The 21297-nt window shown below is 46.3% G+C and overlaps 1 protein-coding gene across 11 annotated transcripts in view; it reads left to right on the top strand.

Annotated features, from left to right (window-relative positions):
- LOC128334698 (protein FAM169B-like) overlaps positions 1 to 21297 on the top strand; it is a 48231-nt gene that overhangs the window by 12342 nt on the left and 14592 nt on the right. For 6 of the 11 annotated variants that reach the window (XM_053271720.1, XM_053271729.1, XM_053271728.1 and 3 more), the window contains exons 2-4: positions 4085 to 4218; positions 9305 to 9404; positions 19187 to 19272. In XM_053271720.1, the coding sequence (XP_053127695.1) occupies positions 4085 to 4218; positions 9305 to 9404; positions 19187 to 19272 (320 nt within the window). Of the gene's footprint in view, positions 1 to 1825; positions 2695 to 4084; positions 4223 to 5272; positions 5396 to 9304; positions 9405 to 19186; positions 19273 to 21297 lie in introns of those variants that run through there. The other 5 variants (XM_053271722.1, XM_053271724.1, XM_053271726.1 and 2 more) reach the window with 3 other exon arrangements.

Genomic DNA, 21297 nt, shown 5'->3' with positions numbered 1-21297 from the left:
GAAACTGTGCTTTGCAGCTACATATGTGGAATACCACACATCTCGCTGTTTATGGAAGCACACGCCCAGTCAACTTAAATCTGTGCATAAGAATTTTAAAAATAAGATGGATATCAATCCTGCAGGGCATTCCTCTACTCAGAAATATCTCATTAGCGCATTTAATAATAACGAAGCTTTGCATTTTGTTCCTAATGTAGAGTCGATCCCCTTTACCTTATATGGTGGTGGTTCAACATCCTTCTAGGAGGGTCCATCTACAACTCTCTCTCTTCTTTACAGTAAACCTTTTTCACTGCAAAGTGCGGGTTTATGCTTTGCAGTGGGAATTGACTGTGGTGAGGTTCTGCTTCTTTTCCCTGTAGTCGTCTCAAACACAAAGGTAATGAAAACCTCTGACAACGGGGCTCTATTTTGAGGTTTACTGTCCAACACTGACTCCACAGCATTGCAAGAAAGCTTCAGGCTTGAAGAACACTGCTGAAGGAGCCCGGAAAGTAATTTATGAAGCCTTTCAAAAACATTGTGCATAGCATGATGTGAATGCAGGCAAATTGTGTAAGGGTAGCCAGCCTGTTTCAGATCAGGAAGAGCGGCTTCCAGGGGGTGCGATTGGGAGAAGCGAAGTCGTGGGAAGAGGGCACTCATCACTTCCCCTGTTTGCTGTCTCCCCTGCTCCCAATCCCGCCCCGCCCGTGCTCCTCCCTCCCTCCCCACAAATGTGGTGAAAATATACATCTGCCTGTAATGTTAGGCCTTTTCAGATGTCACATTATAGAAGAGCTAAATGATTGTCTAGGGTGGTGTTGTGGCTGCCTGAACTGTGAGTGTTCATTAGACTGTGTATAGGAACACAGGGACAAGGGAAGCTGCTATATTTTGAGTCAGACCACTGGTCCATCTAGGTAGTGTGCCGTCAAGTTGATTTTGACTCCTGGCACTCACAGAGCCCTGTGGCTGTCTTTGGTAGAATACAGGAGGGGTTGACCATTGCCTCCTCCTGCGCAGTGTGAGATGATGCCTTTCAGCATCTTCCTATATCGCTGCTGCTCGATATAGCACCAGCGGGGATTCGAACTGGCAACCTTCTGCTTGTTAGTCAAGCATTTCCCCACTGCGTCCATCTAGCTCGGTATTACCTGTACTCACTGGCAGGCAGCGGCTTCTCCGAGGTTGCAGGCAGGTGTCTCTCCCAGTCCTGTCTGGAGATGCCAGGAACCTGGGACCTTCTGCATGCAAAGCATCTGCCTTACCACTGAGATATGGTCCTATCCTCATATATTTTCAAGCAGGCAGTGCTCAATGGCAGTCGCCCATCCAAATGCAAATCAAGGTGGACCCTGCTTAGAAAATGGGCAATTCATGTTCACTAACACAAGACCATGTCATGGGGTGGTTTTGCTCTAGTCCACTAAGCTCATAAATAGACAGCAATCCAGGACAAAGGTTGGAGAGGTGTCCCTCCCGCCCGCCCCACCAATAAATTCAAAGAAGAGTATTGGGAGGAAGGGTTGCTCAAGTGATTAATATATTATCTAAATATAATTTGCATTTTTGGCATCTAGAGGCATTTTAGTTAGAAAATGCCTAGCATCAAAGGAAAGAGTAAGGTGTAGATTCTGGCCATTCAGATCTGCCAAAAATTGTTTGCGGGAACCAACGAAGCTGGCAGCTAGTTGTAGGTTGACTTTCAAGGGTCCCCATGGACAAACACTTTCATGTGCAGGGGATCTCCATCTCCAGCTAGTTGTAGGTTGACTTTCAAGGGTCCCCATGGACAAACGCTTTCATGTGCAGGGGATCTCCATCTCCAGCTAGTTGTAGGTTGACTTTCAAGGGTCCCCATGGACAAACACTTTCATGTACAGGGGATCTCCATCTCCAGCTAGTTGTAGGTTGACTTTCAATGGTCCCCATGGACAAACACTTTCATGTACAGGGGATCTCCATCTCCAGCTAGTTGTAGGTTGACTTTCAAGGGTCTCCATGGACAAATGCTTTCATGTACAGGGGATCTCCATTTCAGTTGTAAGACTGTAGACTTCCAAAGCCAAAGGAGAAATTGTATAACTGGCATGTATTTGTAGGAAATAGCTGCGAGGTTTGTTTTGCTACTTTTAAGCCCTGGAAGCACTTTGCTTACGCAGAAATCGAAGAAGGGACCATCTTGAGCTCCTTGTTATTGCTGTGGTTCTGTTATAGAATTAAGAACGAGGTACATAGGTTTTGTTAGCCTTGCTTTTAAACTGTGCCGTTGCTCTGTGGTTCTGGCTACTGTGGAGGCACAGAAATTATTTCCGTGGTTTTGCTACCACATTCTATCAACATAGTCTCAATTTTAGGCCTTCAAGAGAACCACAGAATGATTAGACCAATAGAAAGGTATACACCACTTCTGGTCTCCTTGCTGTGGTCAGGGGTTGAATGTGCAGCAAATCCAGAACTTCGTGTGTGAGAACCGCATATTGACTAAAGACGTCTTAGTCAGTGCCTAGATGGATGGATGGATAGATACTGTATTTACCGGAATCCAAACTAGATGTTTTCCAAGTCCTTTGATGTTAGATTTTTTTTTTTGCGCGGGGTGGGGATAGTTTTAAATTCAGAGTGCTCTTCCTTTGGGGCAAATACACGTATAACCTCTGAAGGATCTTATCTTGAATTCAGTGTCGTCTTCTATTCGGGTAAATACAGGTAGATTAAATTTGCACATCCATAATAGTTTTGAAGCAGGAAGCATGCCTTTTTTTTGTTTTCAGGTTATGCACACATTATGCTAGAAGAGACATTCTCTCCTTTGTGGGCTGCTTGTGAGAAGTGGCGGGATCCTTGCGAATCCCTCTGCTTCCCACCCATCCACCTAAGCCTCCTAAATAACCCGGCTGTTAGCCAATGTTAGGGGTGCACTCGTACCCTTAACCCGGCTGCCGGATATTGCGTGTCTCCTCGGGCAACGCCTGTGCTGCATGGTTTATGGAAGCACACGCCCAGTCAACTTAAATCTGTGCATAAGAATTTTAAAAATAAGATGGATATCAATCATCAAGGAGGCATCAAGTTCCGGCCACGGATAATTGTGGGCTGGGCATGGGTGAAAGGTGTCTGCTAGAAGTGCTGCCCCCTAATGTCACTCCTGTGGAAGTGGTGGTGGAGATGCTGAAAAGGGGGGAAAGGGAAGCCCCATCTTCTCATTTTGCCTTCTCCAGCTGCAAAATTTGAGCCAAAGCTCTCAAGAGGAATACAAATATGAATATGACAAATATTGATATATTGCTTTTCAACAAAAGTTCCCAAAGTGGTTTACACAGAGATAGATAGACAGACAGACAGATAGATAGATAAAGGCTCCCTGTTCCCAAAGGGCTCACAATCTAAAAAAAGAAACATAAGAAAGAAAGACACCAGCAACAGCCACTGGAGGGGTGGCTGTGCTGGGGCTGGATAGGGCCGGTTGCTCTCCCCCTGCTCAGTAAAGAGAATCGCCACTTTGAAAAGATGCCTCTTTACTCAGTTAGCAGAGGGACTATTTCAGTCGATCAGAAATGGTTTTTAATCTGTCAGTGCAGCCCTTGACAATTTTTCTTTGGATCTAGCTCAAAACCGTAGGAGCCAGACAACAGACACTTGACAAGATTATTGCGCTTAGTGACCAACATTTTGGAAAGGAAACGGGCTTCTCTTTATCTCCTTTACAAGTAACATACTGAGAACAGAAACTGGGCTTCTTGGGTCAAATAAAGATGTTATTAAATCACACTTCTGAATATCCTAGTCTGGGCGCCACCGTTAAATTCCTAGGCACCCTGGCTCCCTGGCGCCTGGGATTGGTCAAGGCCTGTATTCATGTAACCAATTAATCAATTAAGTCCCACAGCCCTAGTGAGAAGTAGTATATTTGATGGCAAAATGTCACAGTGTAGCCACCTGGAGAAAATCAGAGCAGTTTTCCTGCCATTTTCCCAGCAGCCAATGATGACAACTGCCAGTGGGCTTTGCTGCTTCTGTAATGTCCTACCACTTAGCAGTACCAGCCTGCACGATGTACATAAACAGACCAGTGCCTGACATATTTTTTTGTTCCTAGGTCCTCTGTATCCAGTGGATATTAAAGACATAAAACCTGAAGCTCTAGAAGCAGAAGTTCGGGGGTACTATGCAAATCTTTTAGACCAGCCACCATCTGCTGCCGAGTTCTTTTCTGTTCCGGGAAGAGATAAAGTAAGTAAGTTTGTTGGTTCTTCATAGGAGTTAGCAAAACAGAGTCACCTCTGACGAAAATGCCTCCGCTGAACTCGTTTGGCCAGTGTTGTGAAGTTTAAAAAAATCATTTAATGTTTTAGGCTAAAACAATGAATCTTTTAGCCTCTTTGAGGAGATGTGTGTGGAATAGCCCCGAATGGAGAAGTGAGTGAAATACAATTTGGAAACTTAAAGTGGATGCCAAAATCTAGCTCCCTCCCCGCAAGATCCCATGTATTTAGGCTAGGCCAAGGCTGTAAGCAGTTGGACCCATCTAGAACTGGAGAATATATCCTTCAGTTCAGAGGCCTTGGGCTTACCAGCTGGAGCTTGAAATGTCGCAAGCAGAGGTTATGGATCTGCAAGGGCCGACGTTCAAGGATTCTTCGTGTATAAACTAGCTGTGGCCAGTCCAGAGGCATCATATTGCCTGCCAGTGGTGAGGTTAATGTTGCATATGCACAGGAACAGAGGAAGCTGCCTTGTACTGAGTCAGACCCTTGGTCCATCTCGCTCAGCATTGTCTGCACTGACTGGCAGCAGCTCTCCAAGATTTCATTCAGGAGTCTTTCCCAGCCCTACCTGGAGATGCTGCCAGGGAGTGAACCTGGGAACTTCTGCATGCATGTAGTAGTCACACATCCAAATGCAAAGCAGGGCAGACCCTGCTTAGCAAAGGGACAATCTGTGCTTGCTACCCCAAGCCTAGATCTCCTCGTCAAGCTAGTTCCCCAAGGCTTTCAAAAAGGGAAATTCAGAACGGTGTAATTTCTTTTATTTATTTGTTGGTTGGTTTGTTTCCCCCCGTTTCTATGCAGTTTACAATATAACTAAAAGAATGCACGATCACAATGCAAATTCAAAGAGCAACTATTAAATATCTGTATAAAAATAATATAGCTCTGTTTAAAAGTTTAAAAACCTATATAAAACAGTAACACTCAAAACACAAAGCAGCAGCAGTAAAAACTCTACACTCGTATAAAAGCCTGGGTGAAGAGCCACTTCTTTTTCTTGTTTTCTGTGACCGGAGAAAACGGTGATGGAGGCTGAGGAGTGGATGCCAGCCGGGAGAGCATGCCCAAGCCTGAGGGCAGTGAGTGAGAAGGAGCAGAGAAGAGACGCCTTCTGATGATCTTGTCAGATGGGCCTAATTGTAAGTGAGTGTGATTTGCTTGCCAAGCGAGCGTGCTCCACTACAACGCACTTGTGCATTTTCTTTGTCTGTGCACACATCCTTGGTTGCCTAGAGTTACAGTCTGTGACATTAGAAGTCTCCATGGAGTGGGAGAAAATCCTCAGAACTGGGAATGTGGCCACACTAGAGCACCTTCCTGATGAGGCAAGGCTACCACACCTGGTCTATTAAGGACCAGCAAACGGAAGGACTTTTTCACACAAGGCATAATCCACTTGTGGAATTATCTGCCACAAGATGTGGTGTTGGCTACCAGTTTGGATGGCTTTAAGAGGGGTTTGGATAACTTCATGGAGGAGAGGTCTATCAATGGCTACTAGTCGGAGGGCTATAGGCCACCTCCAGCCTCAAAGGCAGGATGCCTCTGAGTACCAGTTGCAGGGGAGTAACAGAGAGGGCATGCCCTCAACTCCTGCCTGTGGCTTCCAGCGGCATCTGGTGGGCCACTGTGTGAAACAGGATGCTGGACTAGATGGGCTTCCTTGGGCCTGATCCAGCAGGGCTGTTCTTATGTTTTTAAGAGTGTTCTACTCACTGGTCCAGCCTTAGACATGAACTCCTCATGTCATGCAGGAAATCTCTTCTGAAATGGAAGGGGCTTTAAAAAGCAACTTTTGATAACGCACGGGATGCGTGCATCTTTGTTCAATGAGAACCATCAACAAATCAGACTCCGTGCACATCTGAGCCCATGCACATGACTTTAGTGGTCTCTTCTGACTGTGGACTGCTATGGACTGAGGAGCTCAGTCTGGATTTTGGAGGGCATTTGCATTGTTGACTGAAAGTTTATTTTATTTATTTTACTGCTAAATTTTCATACCACCTTTCATTAAAATAATCTCAAGGCGGTTCACAAAACATTTAAAAACAATGTAAAACCTTTTAAAAAAACCGACACAATGAGAATTAAAATGGAATAAAGCCATTAAAAAGCTACACCATAAAGAAAAGGTTTTTTTGCTTGATATGTGGCTGCTTAGATACAGTTGATTTCCTTTCAGTTCCAGAGGGTGTATTTGGTTCTAACTGTCACATTTTCTAATGTGCATTGTGTTGTCATGGAGAGGTTGAACAAAAAAAGCTTGATTCGAGCGAGATTTTTTTTTTTTTTTAAATGCTTACAGAATAAGTCTGCAAAGCAGGCTGTTCCCAGCTGGAGGTAGACTGGATGTGTAAGCCTTTCTCCCATCACTCATTCCTTTTGGCATCCTTTGCTGCATCTCTGCTTTCCAGAATTGTCTTATTTGCACAAGACAAGAAAAAAGCTCCCATCAATGCATTAGTCTCTTGGGCTGGAGCATAGCAAATTGCTTCTTGCAATTGTGTAACATAAAGTGTGCTGTCAAGTCGATTTCGACTCCTGACGCCCACAGAGCCCTGTGGTTGTCTTTTACAGGAGGGGTTGACCATTGCCTCCTCCCGCACAGTATGAGATGATGCCTTTCAGCATCTTCCTATATCGCTGCTGCTCGATATAGGTGTTTCCCATAGTCTGGGAAACATACCAGTGGGGATTCGAACCGGCAACCTCCTGCTTGTCAGTCAAGCATTTCCTCTCTGTGCCATTAGGTGGTGTGTAATAATTTCCAGGGAGGTTGGGAGAGAGAGAGAGGTTGGGACCCGTTTGTGAGTTTTAGCTCCCGAGAAAGGACGCCTGGCTTAAAATGCTCCTTTATCGCCCTCTAGCTTCCCAAGAATATCTCTGCTTTCCAGGCAAAATAAAAGCACTCTGGGGAGAAGCACAAGAGAGTTCAGGCTGTTGTTCTGTCCTTAGCTCAACCTGTCGTGCGGAGATGCAGCGCTAGCATCCCATCTGGTGCTCAGTTGGGGAGAGGGGGAGGGCGCCTGAGGAGCTTAGCGCACGCTAAGTGACACGGCATCCTTACAATAGCAGGAGACAATCGGGCACGCTGAGGATGCTGCCTTGGCCTGCTTTCAAGAGCATCGTGCTGTCAGTGTTTTGCAGCCAGAACTGTAAATATTATTTCCACTTTCCGCAGCCCCCCTTTCTGGGGGCAGAAGCCGGAGACAGAGAGAGAGGGTGGATCTCCAGTGACCCCGGACCAAATTATTGCATCAGGAAGGATTATCACTGGTTGCCTTTTTCATGCCCTTCCTGTGTTATAACAGACACTTCAGTTTGGACAGTTTGCAAATCAAGTTCTGTTTTGGAAAATCCAAAAGGGGGGAATAAACGGTAGTGCCGAGAAAATGGGGCTCTTGCCTTAATGCTCTAGGACAGGGATTCCCAACCTAATAATAATAATAATAATAATAATAATAATAATAATAATAAAAAAATACCCCTTCTGTCACTAACCTTCAGCTCAGGTACCCCATAGAGATTGTGTGCACACAAATTTAAATGTCACTGTTGTGAGACAGGCTGCTCCAGTTCCATTTGAACTAAGTTACTCACGAGTCCTCCCAATGAAATGAAGGGGATAAGTTTACTTGTCCCGTTAATTTCAGTGGGAGTGCAAATTTTCTGAAGCCTGTCAGTCAAGCTGAGGGGAGGAGTACACTGAGCTTCAGCACATAGCCAGCCAATCAGGAGTTGAGTCTTCACTCTCTTCCTTCCCTCTTCCATTTTGATGTTGGCTTCAAGCTGGCAATCCTCAGATGGGGAAGGAATAGTGTCACTAGAGGCAGGAGGGCTCTGGATATCCCCTGGGAACTCTTCAAGTGCCCTTTGGGGTACAGTTACCCCCCGTTGGGAACCCCTGGTGGTGTAGACAAACCTGAGCGAGATTGATCCGTGGTCTGACTCGGTTTAAGGCAGCTTCCTACGTTCTTCTGCCTACACGTTACTACTAGTACATACTCGAGAGACACCATTGCATGCTTTGGATGGGACTTGTGGCAAAAGTTGTCCATCACCACCCTAGACTATGAAAGGCCGGAGCCATTTGGAACTTCTCAAGTGAATTCCCTTTTGAAGAAATCACGTTGTTGAATACATGGCTAGAAGCCACCTCTCACTAGTCTCTTACACCTGAACTAAACAGCTGAGGGGATGGGGACCCTGAGCTTCAGCGTGGAGCCAGTCGGGAGCAGAGGAGGAGGGAGGACTCCTCCCTCCCTTTCTGCAGCAGGGGGTGAGGACTGCTGAGGCAGTGTTGCAGGGACGTAGCAAGCTTCCTGGCGGCAGGGGACAAATGGCAGCTAGGGGACCTCCGTGCACATGAAGCAAGGTGCACCCCGAGCCTTGTGGGCCCACTGACCCTCCGGGCCAGGGGACAAATGTCCCCCTTTGACCAAGGGATGCTACTCTGCCTGCCATACCAGGAGAAGCTGCCAGGGATGGAACTTGGGACCAGAATCCCTAGCTTCAATGGCTTTTGCTTGGGGATTATGGGAGTTGTAGTCAACAGCATCTGGGAATCCTTGTGAGGGGGAACACTGCTTACGGTGCTCTCATGTAATCACCCATCCAAATGCAAACCAGGGTGGACCCTGCTTAGCAGAGGGGACAGTCTGTTGTTCACTTCCACAAGACCAGCTCGCCTGCCTTCAAATAATAATCTCCTCCTCTCAAATAGTTCTCTGCTCACAGGATGCAGAGTGTGGGCATTCCCATGGTAGCTCATTCCCTAGGGAGTTGTAAGGCCGGAGTCAAACATGGGTTGCCGCTGCCAGAGGTGGACTACAACTCCCATCACCCCCTCCCATTGGCTGTTGTGACCGAGAATGATGGGAGTTGGAGACTCAGATTTGAGAAGCCCTGCGATAGGCTTATCCCAAGCTCAAGATCTCATACGGTTGAGCCATAAGCCGTATTGCTGTTCTTATGATTTTCCCGTCTCCCTATTATCTTATCTGTGTCAGAGATTATGAACGTAAACATCTTTGTTGACCTTGCAGGTTAAACTTGAGGCTCTCTTGATGCGCTTCCTTCCTCTTTACAGAGAAGAGAGTAAACATAGGCTTCTGGTTTTAATTGACCCACAGGATAAGAATACAGGTTAGTATCCCCCCTCCTCCCCGCCGCTTTTGCCTCTCAGTATAATTCAGAGAATGCTCCGAAGGCAGATTGTTTTATTTGGTTTTTGCTTATATCTTGCCTTTTCCCCGTCATGCAAAATGAGGGAACATACATGAGGTTCTCAGGGGGTCACCCCTCCAGACACTGACCAGACCTAGACCTGCTCAGCTTCAGTTTTGAAGCTGATCCTGTTCATGATTCTGAACGTGAACACGATCCTGCTCAGCTGCTGGCGCTGTCTGGTCCTGAGCAGTGTCTGGATGGGACGCCTTCTGCAAATCATATATGAGCTGCTCTGGCCTCATTGGAGGAAGAGTGGAAGATTAATAAAGCTACTATATGAGTAGTATTACTTTCTGCTAAACCAGGATTGCACAACGTCAGCCCTCCAGCTGTGGCAGAACTACAACTCCCATCATCCACAGCCACAGTGGCCAATAGCTAGGGGTGATGGGAGTTGTAGTCCAATAGCAGCAGGAGGGATGGAGTTGTGCAGCCCTCTAGTAAATCACTGATGATTAATCACTACCCTAGTTTTTAATTAAAAGCTACTTATTCTCCCCCGAAAATACTATTTTTGCTGGTCTGTCATCGTGCATGAAAAAGTTGGTGTTTCCCACACATAACATTGAAGAGAGGCTCAATAAACTGTGGGGAAGGGCCCTACCTCCTTGGTGTTTTCTTTTTGCTTGCTGTTCTTTTTAATGTATATTTGTTGTTTCAGACTGTGGTGTTGTGATTTGCTGTCCTGGTGTTGTACACTGCTTTGAGCGCCGCACACAGGAAAGCAGTCTATAAATCTAATAAATAAAACCATGGTTAGAGTGTTGGACTGGGACCAGGGAGACCTGGCCTCCGATCCTCACTCATTCATGGACAGAGTCCACACATTTAGGATTGGCTCACTACCCAGCCATGATTTGTTCTCCCCACCAACTCCCTCCCTCCCCTCATATCCTTTCTGGTGCACAGGCAGAGGGCTTATATGGATGAAGTGGGTCTTCGGTTTGAGAATGAGAAATGAGACCTCTGGGGAGGAGATCTGTGTGGTGCTAGGTGTCCTGCTCCCTAGAGAGCTGGGGGCAATCACCCTATGGATGTGCATGAAATGCGATTCGAGCTCCGAATCGCGGCACGTTCCCTGCACCTTACACAGGCAGGAGAGCAGGTCCATACCTGCTTCTCCTCCACTCACCACAACAGGAGGTTTGGTGTGCTCCCTCCAGCTAAAATTGTATTTATTTATTTTTAAAATAATTTTTTATATCCCGCTCTTCCTCCAAGGAGCCCCGAGCGGTGTACTCCATACTTAAGTTTCTCCTCACAACAACCCTGTGAAGTAGGCTAGGCTGAGAGAGAAGTGACTGGCCCAGAGTCACACCCAGCAAGTGTCATGGCTGAATGGGGATTTGAACTCGGGTCTCCCCGGTCCTACTCCAGCACTCTAACCACTACACCACGCTGGCACGCTGGTGGGGCATCTCCCAACTGCCCTCTTGTGGCCGTCAGGACTAGCAGGCATTGATAGACCTGTCCTCCATGAATTTGTCTAAGCCCTCTTCGACGTCATCCAAGCTGGTAGCCACCACCATATTCCATGGCAGAGAATTCCATAGATTAATTACGCACTGTGTGAAAAAACACTTCCCTTTGTCTGTCCTAAATTTCCTGGTAATCAGTTCTGGTGTTGAATGAGAGTGGGGGAAAAAAAAGTCTATCCAATCTCTCTGCACCATGCGTAATTTTATGAATCTCTATCGTATCTCCCCTTTTTAAACTAAACTAAAAAGCCCCACATTTTGTGGCCTTACCTCATAAGGAAGGTGCTCTAGACCTATGATCATTTTGGTATATTTCTAATATTTTTGTAGATTGGGTATTTCCTAATTTCTTTCCAGAGTTTTGGGGGGCATTTCTTGAGGCACTGTATTGTGAAGAATCTTCTTCAGCAAAACTGGGGGGCCGCCACCCTTTGTACAGGTCTTTACGCATTTTGGGGGATAATAAAAATCTGCACCGGGAGTGCCTGCAAAAGGAGAGGCCTTTCTGTAAACAGAAGTTCATTGTCCTGAGTTCCTCGAGTGTAACCCGATCTCTGAATGGGCCCCCGCTGTGCCACTTGGAATGTGGAGTGCTTCTCTAGTAGCTGAACAAAAAGAAAACGTTCTGGAAGGCAGTGCAGAGCCGGTTTGTAGTTCCACTCACTTCTTTGACTTGTTGCTTTGAATGAGGCAGCCTTCACTGAGTCTCCTTCCACGGGATTCTTCCCCTTACCACACTTCAGTCAGAAATCCTTTTAAAATCTCTCGGTGCCCTCTCTCCTCACGTATCTGTTGTTTCCCCGTACGCCACCGTAATGATTTCCATACCACCTTGGTGGCTATTCGACAGTCTATGCGATTCATTTCAGCAGCCACAAATTCATTCATACCAATAGCCACAAAGCCATGATTTCATCTTCCAAAACCAACTTTAGAAGCCCCATTGTGGTGATGAATAACGTATAAGGGTTGGGTAAGATTGGCCCTCCAGATGGTTTTGGACTACAACTCCCAGCACCCCCCGCCACTGGATGGTAGTTCAGCCACATCTGGAGGGACAAGTTTTGGTGGTCAGCGTACCCACCGATCAGCCTCTGTTCTCTGAACAAAATGGGGAAGCACATTTCGGAATATGGATAGGCAGGATGCATGAGATATGATCAGGGTCCTAAGTGCTTTTGATAATCACCTGTGCTTTTTGAGAAACAACGGCGTTTCTGGGGTTTCCACCTGTAATCTGCAGCATGGGCAGCATTGAGGGGTTATTATTACTAATACTGTGGGTATTTATATACTGCTTTTCAGCAAAAGTTCTCAAAGTGGTTTACACAGAAAGCAAAAGACAGTGACAAATAAAGATGCTTCCCTATCCTCCAAAGGGCTCACAGTCTAAAAAGAAACACAAGGTAGACACCGCTAGCAGTAGCCACTGGAGAGATGCTGTGCTGGGCCAGGAGAGGGGTCTTGGTGCCCCTTTATTCCTTCCCACAGGATGATGTTCTGGTATATATTGGAAGAGAGGAAGGGGGATGGATGTCGCATGTGGACTTTCCACCCTTCCTTCTCTTTCTTAGATTTATATGCTGCTAATGGCACTGTGGGGAAATGACTTGCCTAGCCACCAAGAGGTTGCCTGTTCGAATCCCTGCTGAAACACCTCTATCGGGCAGCAGCGATATAGGAAGGTGCTGAAAGGCATCATCTCACACTGTGAGGGAGGAGGCAATGGTCAACGCCTCCTGTATTCTGCCAAAGAAAACCACAGGGCACTGTGGTCGCCGGGAGTCGACACCGACTCGAAGGCACAACTGTACCTTTATTTTTCATAAATGAATTTGTGGTGGCTTACAACAGACTTCATTTAAGAAACACAGTAAAATACAACTGCTAAAAGAAATGTATAGAGTTTAAGGAAGGAATTAAAAAAGCCTTCAAATTTCATTTAAAATTAAACAGGGAGGGGTGTCAACCTAAGATCAAGGGGCCCGGAGTTACAAGGAGCTGGGGCCACCACTGAGAAGTCCCACCGATGCGTTGCTGATAATCATGCTTCAGAAGGTGGCAGGATGCTCAGGAGAGCCTCTCTGCTAATTGCTGCTGACTTAGATGTCAGTGCAGATTGCCGAGATAACACTTGGCAACTTTCGGTCGCCATATTTAAGTTTAATAAATAAATAATAAATATGTTGTTGGATTACAACCAGTGTTACCCATAATTTTTTTTTAATCTCTGTGTGGAATGACTTTTGTTCTGGGCAGCAGTATTGAGGCACCGTGCGTGCACATGCTTTCAGAGTGGGACCTTCCTAATTCAACCTGGGCAGGATCTAAAATTAACTGCGTGGACGTCAGAAAACTTGTGAGCATGCGCACGTGCGCACACCTTAGAGGGAACAGTGATTACAACTCCCTTTTACCTCCAGCCACATTGGCCTGCTTCTTAATATTAAGATTTAATACAGACCTTTAAAAGAATATTTAAGATACTTTTTGCTCTAATTTATCTCATAAGACTTTACATACATGGCAACGTGGCAACGTGTAATGCATATTTTAAAAATGTGTTTCCTATTTATACCAAATCTGGTGGGGAGTGGGGAAATAACAAATAACACTCTTAACAAATATTCATGGATCTTGTGAAACTTTAGTTCAGATGCTTTTAAAAATATGAGTATTTAATTTTTTAACTTCCTTCCCCCCGACAAGAGAACGTACATTTTATCTCTGTAAGAAGGTGTGTGTAAAAAAAAAAAAGAAAAGTAAGACCACGATATGCTAACTGTGTTTCATCTTTCTATTTTATGCATACATTTGAATTTTAATCCCTAACCCAATTTAATTCCACCTTCGTTACTGTGAACTCCTTAACAGTCCTCTCAGCTCTCTAGTGATTTGGCATTTTGTGAGTTTTGTTAGTTCAGGAACATTGAGGGCCAAAGTTACAGCTTCCCTTCATATATTTTATAATCACCATGTCTAGAAACCTTAAGATTGACATCTCCCTTAAGCCTGCTTTAATCTGATCGTAGTATGGTAATGGTTTGTGATAAGGGATAGAGGGGAACAAAAGAACACACCGTTTTTTGCCATCAACCTGCAGTAATGAAGAAGACTCAACTTTTTAATGAGTCTTGGTCACAAAAAGTTCCCCTTGTACTTTCACGGAACACTCTGTATCCTAATGGCTTTCTACTGAATTATAAAACTAGGTGCAGAAGTTAGCGAGCCATATAATAGGTGAACGGTTTGTCTCTTTTTGTCTGCTGCTTTTGAAGCTATCGGGGGCGAGGTCTGCAGTACGGAAAGCAAGGCTAGCTGGACTTTTCAACCAGCAGCTCCCAAAGGGAAATCCGTGGCCCCCTGACTCTCCCAGGGTTTGTGAGAGCCTCAGTATCCTTCGGGCGGGTGTGTGTGTGTTGGGTATGGGTTGAGGACCAGGCCAAGCAATGTGGCAGACATAGGAAGCTACCTTCTACCAGGTCAGACCACACTGGTCCATCTAGATTGTCTACCCAGACTGGCAGCCGTTTCTCCAGGGCTACAGGAAGGAGTCTCTCTCAGCCCAATCTTGGAGATGCTGCCAGGGAGGGAACTGGGAACCTTCTGCATGCAAGCAGGCAGGTGCTTTCCCCAGAGCAGCCCCATCCCCAGAGGGAAAGATCTTACAGTGCTCCCACAGGTAGTCTCCCATTCAAATGCAAACCAGGGTGGACCCTGCTGAGCAAAGGGGCCAATCCATGCTTGCTCTCTTCCCAGTCCTCTCCTGAGTTGTACTCGAGGCCAGCAGTTCCCAGGAGTCCCCAGATGATGATGTTGGTCTGGAATAACCAACTTGAAACCTTGCTTATGGCTACAGCCATTGAAAAAGCGGTAGCAGGCATTATGAAGTTACTCTTGGAAATGCCCAGGAGTCTCACTCCACCCTACCTGGAGATGCTACCAGGGATTGAACCTGAGACCTTCTGCGTACAAAGCAGATGTTCTATCACTGAGCTATGGCTCCATCCCCAATGTAGAGAGAGCTGCCTCCCACTGAGTTGGGTCGTGGGTCTGTCTCACGCAGCATTGCCCACACTGACTGGCAGCAGCTCCGCACAGTTTCAGGCAGGAGTCTTTCCCAGCCCTGCTTAGAGATGCCAGACTGAACTTGGGACCGACTGCATTCAAAACAGCTGCTCTAGAACTGGGCTCCATCCTCATCTTTGCATTCAACACTATTTCCACAAACATAGGAAGCTGCCATATACTGAGTCAGACCATTGGCCCAGCTAGCTCAGTATTGTCTACCCAGACTGGCAGCGGCTTCTCCAAAGTTACAGGCAGGAATCTCTCTCAGCCCTATCTTGGAGAGGCTGCCAGGGAGAGAACTTGGAACCTAGATGCTCTTCCCAGAGCAGCTCCATCCCCTGAGGGGAATCTCTTACCGTGCTCACACTTCTAGTCTCCCATTCAAATGCAACCAGGGTGGTTCCTGCTTAGCTAAGGGGACAAGTTATGTTTGCTACCACACGATTATAGCTTCATGCTATAACTACAAAGGTGATTATAAGCAAAGGATGAAAATGCAGGTGGACATTTAAAGGCATGATGTCTTCTAACCCCTGCTACCTGGGCAAAGAGGCACCTTTTTAACATGGTGATTCTCTTTATTTAACAGGGGGAGAGCAACTGGCCCTATCCAGCCCCAGCACATCATCCCTCCAGTGGCTGTTGCTGGGGTCTATCTTGTGTTTCTTTTTAGAGCCCTTTGGGGACCGGGATCCATCTTATTTATTTATTATTTCTCTATGTAAACTGCTTTGGAAACTTGTTGAAAAGCGGTATATAAATATCTGTTGTTGCTGTTTTTCTTTTTAGAAACCATCGAAACAATATATTAAATAACTAGTGAATACATGTCCATATAGGATACCTGGAGGCCCTTTTTCCCCCTTTGAGGAAGAGATCTGTAAAATCAGGGTAATCCAACTAATACGTTGTGACAGTTGCTATGACTCCTTTACTAGACTCCTTTCTCTCTGCCCCTTTAAATTATTGAACAGTGCAGTAAATGTACCAGAAAAGTCAAGCCACCCTGTGCATTTTGCTTAGCGTTCCTCCGGACTTCCCTAATTGGTGTGCAAAAACTGCTTGTGTATTTAATACTGACTTCTGCTAGCTAGGGAGCAGATACAGCTCTCTTTAGAAGGCTGCCTCTTTTTCCTCCCTGATTCTTTTCCTGTTTTGTCTGCTGCTGCCCGTGCATCATGAACATAGGAACATAGGAAGCTGCCGTATACTGAGTCAGACCATTGGTCCATCTCGCTCAGTATTGTCTACACAGACTGGCAGCAGCTTCTCCAAGGTTGCAGGCAGGAGTCTCTTTCAGCCCTGTCTTGGAGATGCTGCCAGGGAGGGAATGTGGAACCTAGATGCTCTTCCCAGAGCGGCTCCATCCCCTGAGGGGAATATCTCACAGTGCTTACACTTCAAGTCTCCCATTCATATGCAACCAGGGCAGACCCTGCTTAGCTAAGGGGACAAGTCATGCTTGCTACCACCAGACCAGCATATGAGACCCCATTGCAGGAGTTTTCAAACTTGGGTCCCCAGATGTTGGGATGATGGAAGTTGTAGTCCAACAACTTCCGGAGACCCAAGTTTGACCCTCTGCCCCAAGGCGGCATGACGCTGGCAATGAATTGGGCTTACTTGCCATCATCCGTCGGCACCGTCCCCGTCCCTGTCCCCTTTTCTTTCGCAATGCGCACATAACACATTCTGGCACATGCCTTAATAATTTATTTAATATCTAGGTTAACGAAGCCGTAGCTCTCCCTCTTCCAAGCATGCTTGGGAACGAGTGAAGAGAAACCAACCTTATCTACATGCATTAGAAACATTTGTACAGCCCTGGGGCTGGAATAGGTAATTGATGACAGTTCTGTTAAAGCTTTTGTGGTTTTGAAATGCATCACTTCTTCCATTCCACTTGCTGGCCCATAAATTCTCCCCCACCCCCCACCCCATCTCACACGTTAAATGTTGTGAGGCTGTTCGTCCCTGTTGGTTTTTTTCTTCGTCGCATAAATCTTTCTTCAGCGCGCCAGGCTATGTTTCTTTTGAGCAAATAGTCTTTGACTGAAGATAACTTCCTTACCTTTGTCTGTAGCATTAATGTCTGTAATGGCTCCCTGTTGCCCTCCGGATTCCTTTCAAGGTGCTACGGGTATAAAGCCTTAAATGGCTTGGGTCCAAGATACTGGCTCCGTTCCAGCTGAAGAACATAGGATGCTGTCTTATATTGAGTGAGGTCCTTGTCAGTATTATATTCACTGACTGGCAGCAGCTTTCAGAGGTTTCAGGCAGGAGTTTATTATTTATTTATTTATTTATTTATTTATTTATTTATTATTAAAACTTTTATACCGCCCTTCCAAAAGGCTCAGGGTGGTTTCCCAACCCTACCTGGGCATTTTTTACTCAGGGCTCTTAACTAATTAATTAATTAAGAGCCCTGAGTAAAAAAATCCTTAGGGATAGATTCTCTCTGTCTGTCTGTCTATCTATCTATCTATCTATCTATCTATCTATCTATCTATCTATCAAACTTCTATACCGCCCAAACTTTTGTCTCTGAGCAGTTAACATAAAACAATTAAAACACATATAAAAAGTTAACGCCGTTCAACAATTTAAAATCAACCATAAAATTAAAACAGATAATTTTAAAAAGCTGGGAAAGCTTGGGCAAAAAGATGGGTTTTCAGATGCTTTTTTAAAATTGCCAGAGATGGGGAGGATTGTATCTCAGCAGGGAGCACATTCCACAATCTCGGGGCAGCGACCGAGAAGGCCCGTCTCTGTGTAGCCACCAGACGAGTTGGCAGTAACTGGAGACGGACCTCCTCAGATGACCTCAGTGGGTGGTGTGGCTCATAGCTTTTAAGCCCCTAAGCTCACCTCTGGAATGGAGGGGGTACGTTCACATATTGGGCAGGTTTACCCTGAAGCCCCTGCGAGTTATCTTTTGGGGTTTTCGGGCACACAATTTTGGGCATACAATTCGGGGTTTTCACTGTGCTTTGGAGTGCAGCCCGATTTATATCCAGGGTTAAAAAAATCACCTTTTGCATCAGGATTTGGGGATAACTTTGAGTCCACAGTAAAGCCTCCCAGAAAACCTGCGGCAAAGCCTTCGGTGTGGAGAACTGCCTGGAGATGATGCCAGGGCTCTTTCCAGACTAGAAACACTTCCTTATCCCTACCTCCCAACATCCACCCACTGGCCCAAGTATCTTAACTGCCGTCGCTTCCAAGCAGAGGGCAGGGTGAGGGTAAGATAATTTACCTATCATGCAAATTAAAGAGGTTCTGCCTTCTCTCGGGACTAGCAAGATAGCATCAGGAGGCAGCAACAGACAAGAGACAGGGCCTCTTGGGTTGTGGCCCCTCAGCTTCGGAATGCCCTTCCAGAAGATCTTCCCCTTGCTCCCTCCTTGGTGCTTTCCAGATTAGCCGCTCAACAGCAGCAAAATGCTTCCGTTCAGACAAAACGCATTCAAAATGTAAACAGCAGGGGGAGCAGTTTCGCGGAAACTAACAACCCGAAAAAAGAGCAACTTTCCCACGCCGGATATACGACGTGCTAGCTCTATATCGCAGTGATTAAATTCAAAACAAGGCATTGGAAATGTGAACGGTACCTTGCGTAGGGACTGTGGTGTCACAACGTAGGAAGTGTGGAAGCACACTTCCGAGATATATCCTGACCCCTTTTTAGGGTCTAGTCTGGAAAGCGCCCAGATGCGAGAATGGCTTAATCAATCCGAGATACGGATGCGAAGACAAGATATGGATCCGAGATACGGATCAATCTGAGATACGGGACAATTCATGCTTACTTTCCTGAGACTGGCTTAATCAATCCGAGATACGTCTTGACCCCGTTGTAGGGTCTAGTCTGGAAAGCACCCAGGTGATTGAAGCTGGGATCTTCTACATGTCAAGCAGATACTCTACCACTGAGCTATGGCCCCATCCCCTAAGGGGAATATCTTATAGCCTCATATGTAGTCACCCATCCAAATGCAAACCAAGGCAAAACCTTGCTTAGCAAAGGGGACAATTCATGCTTGCTTCCCCGAGACTGGCTTAATCAATGGCGTCATTGTGGCAACTATTTTTGAATGGATATTCATATCATTTCCTTTTTCTTCTTTTCTTTTCTCATTCTAGTGCTAGCAATTTATTTGTACGGTTCCTGGTGGTGTATTGAAGATGCAGTGAAGACGGTGGATCCTTCCCGAGAGGGACTGATGCAGGTGGAGAAGCTGTTTTTAAACCACTGATCTCCTCATGGGCAATAAGCCTTCAACATGCTACCTACACCTGTGTGTCTTTTTAAAATAGTCTTGGTGATGTTTGTGCCATCTCAACACCCCACCACCCCGCCTTTAACATCTACAGATTATGTAACATTTAAACATAAATTGTGACTGAATGCCTTGGCTCGCTTGCAGTATTTGGGTTTTCAGAGAATTTGGAATGTTTCGGAGTGGTGAAAGGTAGCGGCAGGGGCAGACCAAAGCGCCCCCTTCTAAAACCTCTGCTGAAGGATCGCTTTTGTGAGGGCTCAGCACAGGAAGCGAGTATGTTTTTTTACTAGGGCTGGTCTGGTTGTCAGACAAGAAGATGGAAGCTGTCCCGAGCTCAGAGGAAGACGCAGTCCGTGGGAGGAACAGTGTGGAAGGAGCATCCCTGATCTCCTGACCCAGACATTGCTGTTTGCTCTGCTCCTGGATTGGTCTAGGGCTGGGTGCTTTGGGAACACCTTGATCTTTGCCCTCCGTCACCGCTAAGGCGATGCGGAAGGAAACGCCCGAGGGGTTGGCACTTGAGAGGCTGATCTCAGGTTTCTGGATTTGTTCCCCAGCAGGGCTGCACAATTTTGGCCCGCCAACTCTTGTGGGACCACTACAGCTCCCATCGTCCCCAGCTGTAGCAGGGGATGGTGGGAGTTGTAGTCCAACGTCTGCTGGGGACCTGAAGTTGTGTAGCCCTGTTCTAGGGTGAAAGGGCAGCAATGCACCCCTGCTTTAGTGTTGCTGGAAACAACTTTAGGTACGTTTGGTTTGTGAGCTGCTCTGAAGCCCTCATACATCATCCCGGACTGGTATGGGAGTTGAGCTGGTCTTGTGGTAGCAAGCATGAGTGGTCCCTATTGCTAAGCAGGATCAGCCCTGGTTTGCATTTGGGTGGGAGACTACTTGTGTGAGCACTGTAAGATTTGCCCCTGAGGGGATGGGGCCGCTCTGGGAAGAGCATCTGCATGCAGAAGGTTCCCAGTTCCCTCCCTGGCAGCATCTCCAAGCTAGGGTTGAGAGAGACTCCTGCCTGCAACCTTGGAGAAGCCCCTGCCAGTCTGTCGACCAGGGGTTCCCAACCTGTGGCACTCCAGATGTTTCTGAACTACATACATACAACTTTTTTTTTTAGCATTTGTATTCCACTCTTCCTCCAAGGAGCCCAGAGCGCTGTATATAGTTGAGTTTCTCCTCACAACAACCCTGTGAATTAGGTCAGGCTGAGAGAGAAGTGACTGGCCCAGAGTCACACCCAGCACGTATCGTTGCTGAATGGGGATTTGAATTCAGGACTCCCCAGTATCTTATAGTGCTCACACATCATGTCTCCTATTCAAATTCAAACCAGGGTGGACCCTGCTTAGCTAAGGGGACAAGTCATGCTTGCTACCACCAGACCAGCTCTCCTATTACTATTACTACTACGGATATGTATATACTGTACCATGTTTCAACAAAAGTTCTCAAAACAGTTTATATAAACAAACAAACAAACAAACAAACAAACAAACAAACAAACAAACAAACAAGATGGCTCCCTGTCCCTAAAGGGCTCACAGTTTAAAAAAACAAGCATAAGAGACACCAACAACAGCCACTGGAGGGATGCTGTGCTGGGGATGGATAGGGCCGGATGCTCTCCGGTGAAGTGGTGATAAAAAGATCACCTCTTTTATAAAAGTGCCTCTTTGCTCAGTTAGCAGGGGACCTCCCTCCCCTGTGATAACACACTAAAGCTGAAAGGATTGCAATACTCTCTCCTCTTTTCCATCTCTGCGGGTGTAGCCCTTGTCAAAAATCACAATCGCATTCGTCCCCCAGATGGTACCAAACATCCCAGCGGCCTTGTGTGATAATTGTGTTATCCTTCCTTCCACCCCCTCCGGCAGCTGGGCTTTCTTCTAGTAATCTTATTTGCTTTCCACACATATTAATTATGCAAAGTGTAACCTGCCAGGAATATCTCCTGTGCATGTTCCGGTT

The sequence above is a fragment of the Hemicordylus capensis genome, chromosome 10 (assembly GCF_027244095.1).
Source record: "Hemicordylus capensis ecotype Gifberg chromosome 10, rHemCap1.1.pri, whole genome shotgun sequence".
Lineage (NCBI taxonomy): Eukaryota > Metazoa > Chordata > Lepidosauria > Squamata > Cordylidae > Hemicordylus > Hemicordylus capensis.
The sequence above is the reverse complement of the archived record's forward strand: the minus strand, read 5'-3'. Positions and strand labels throughout refer to the sequence as shown.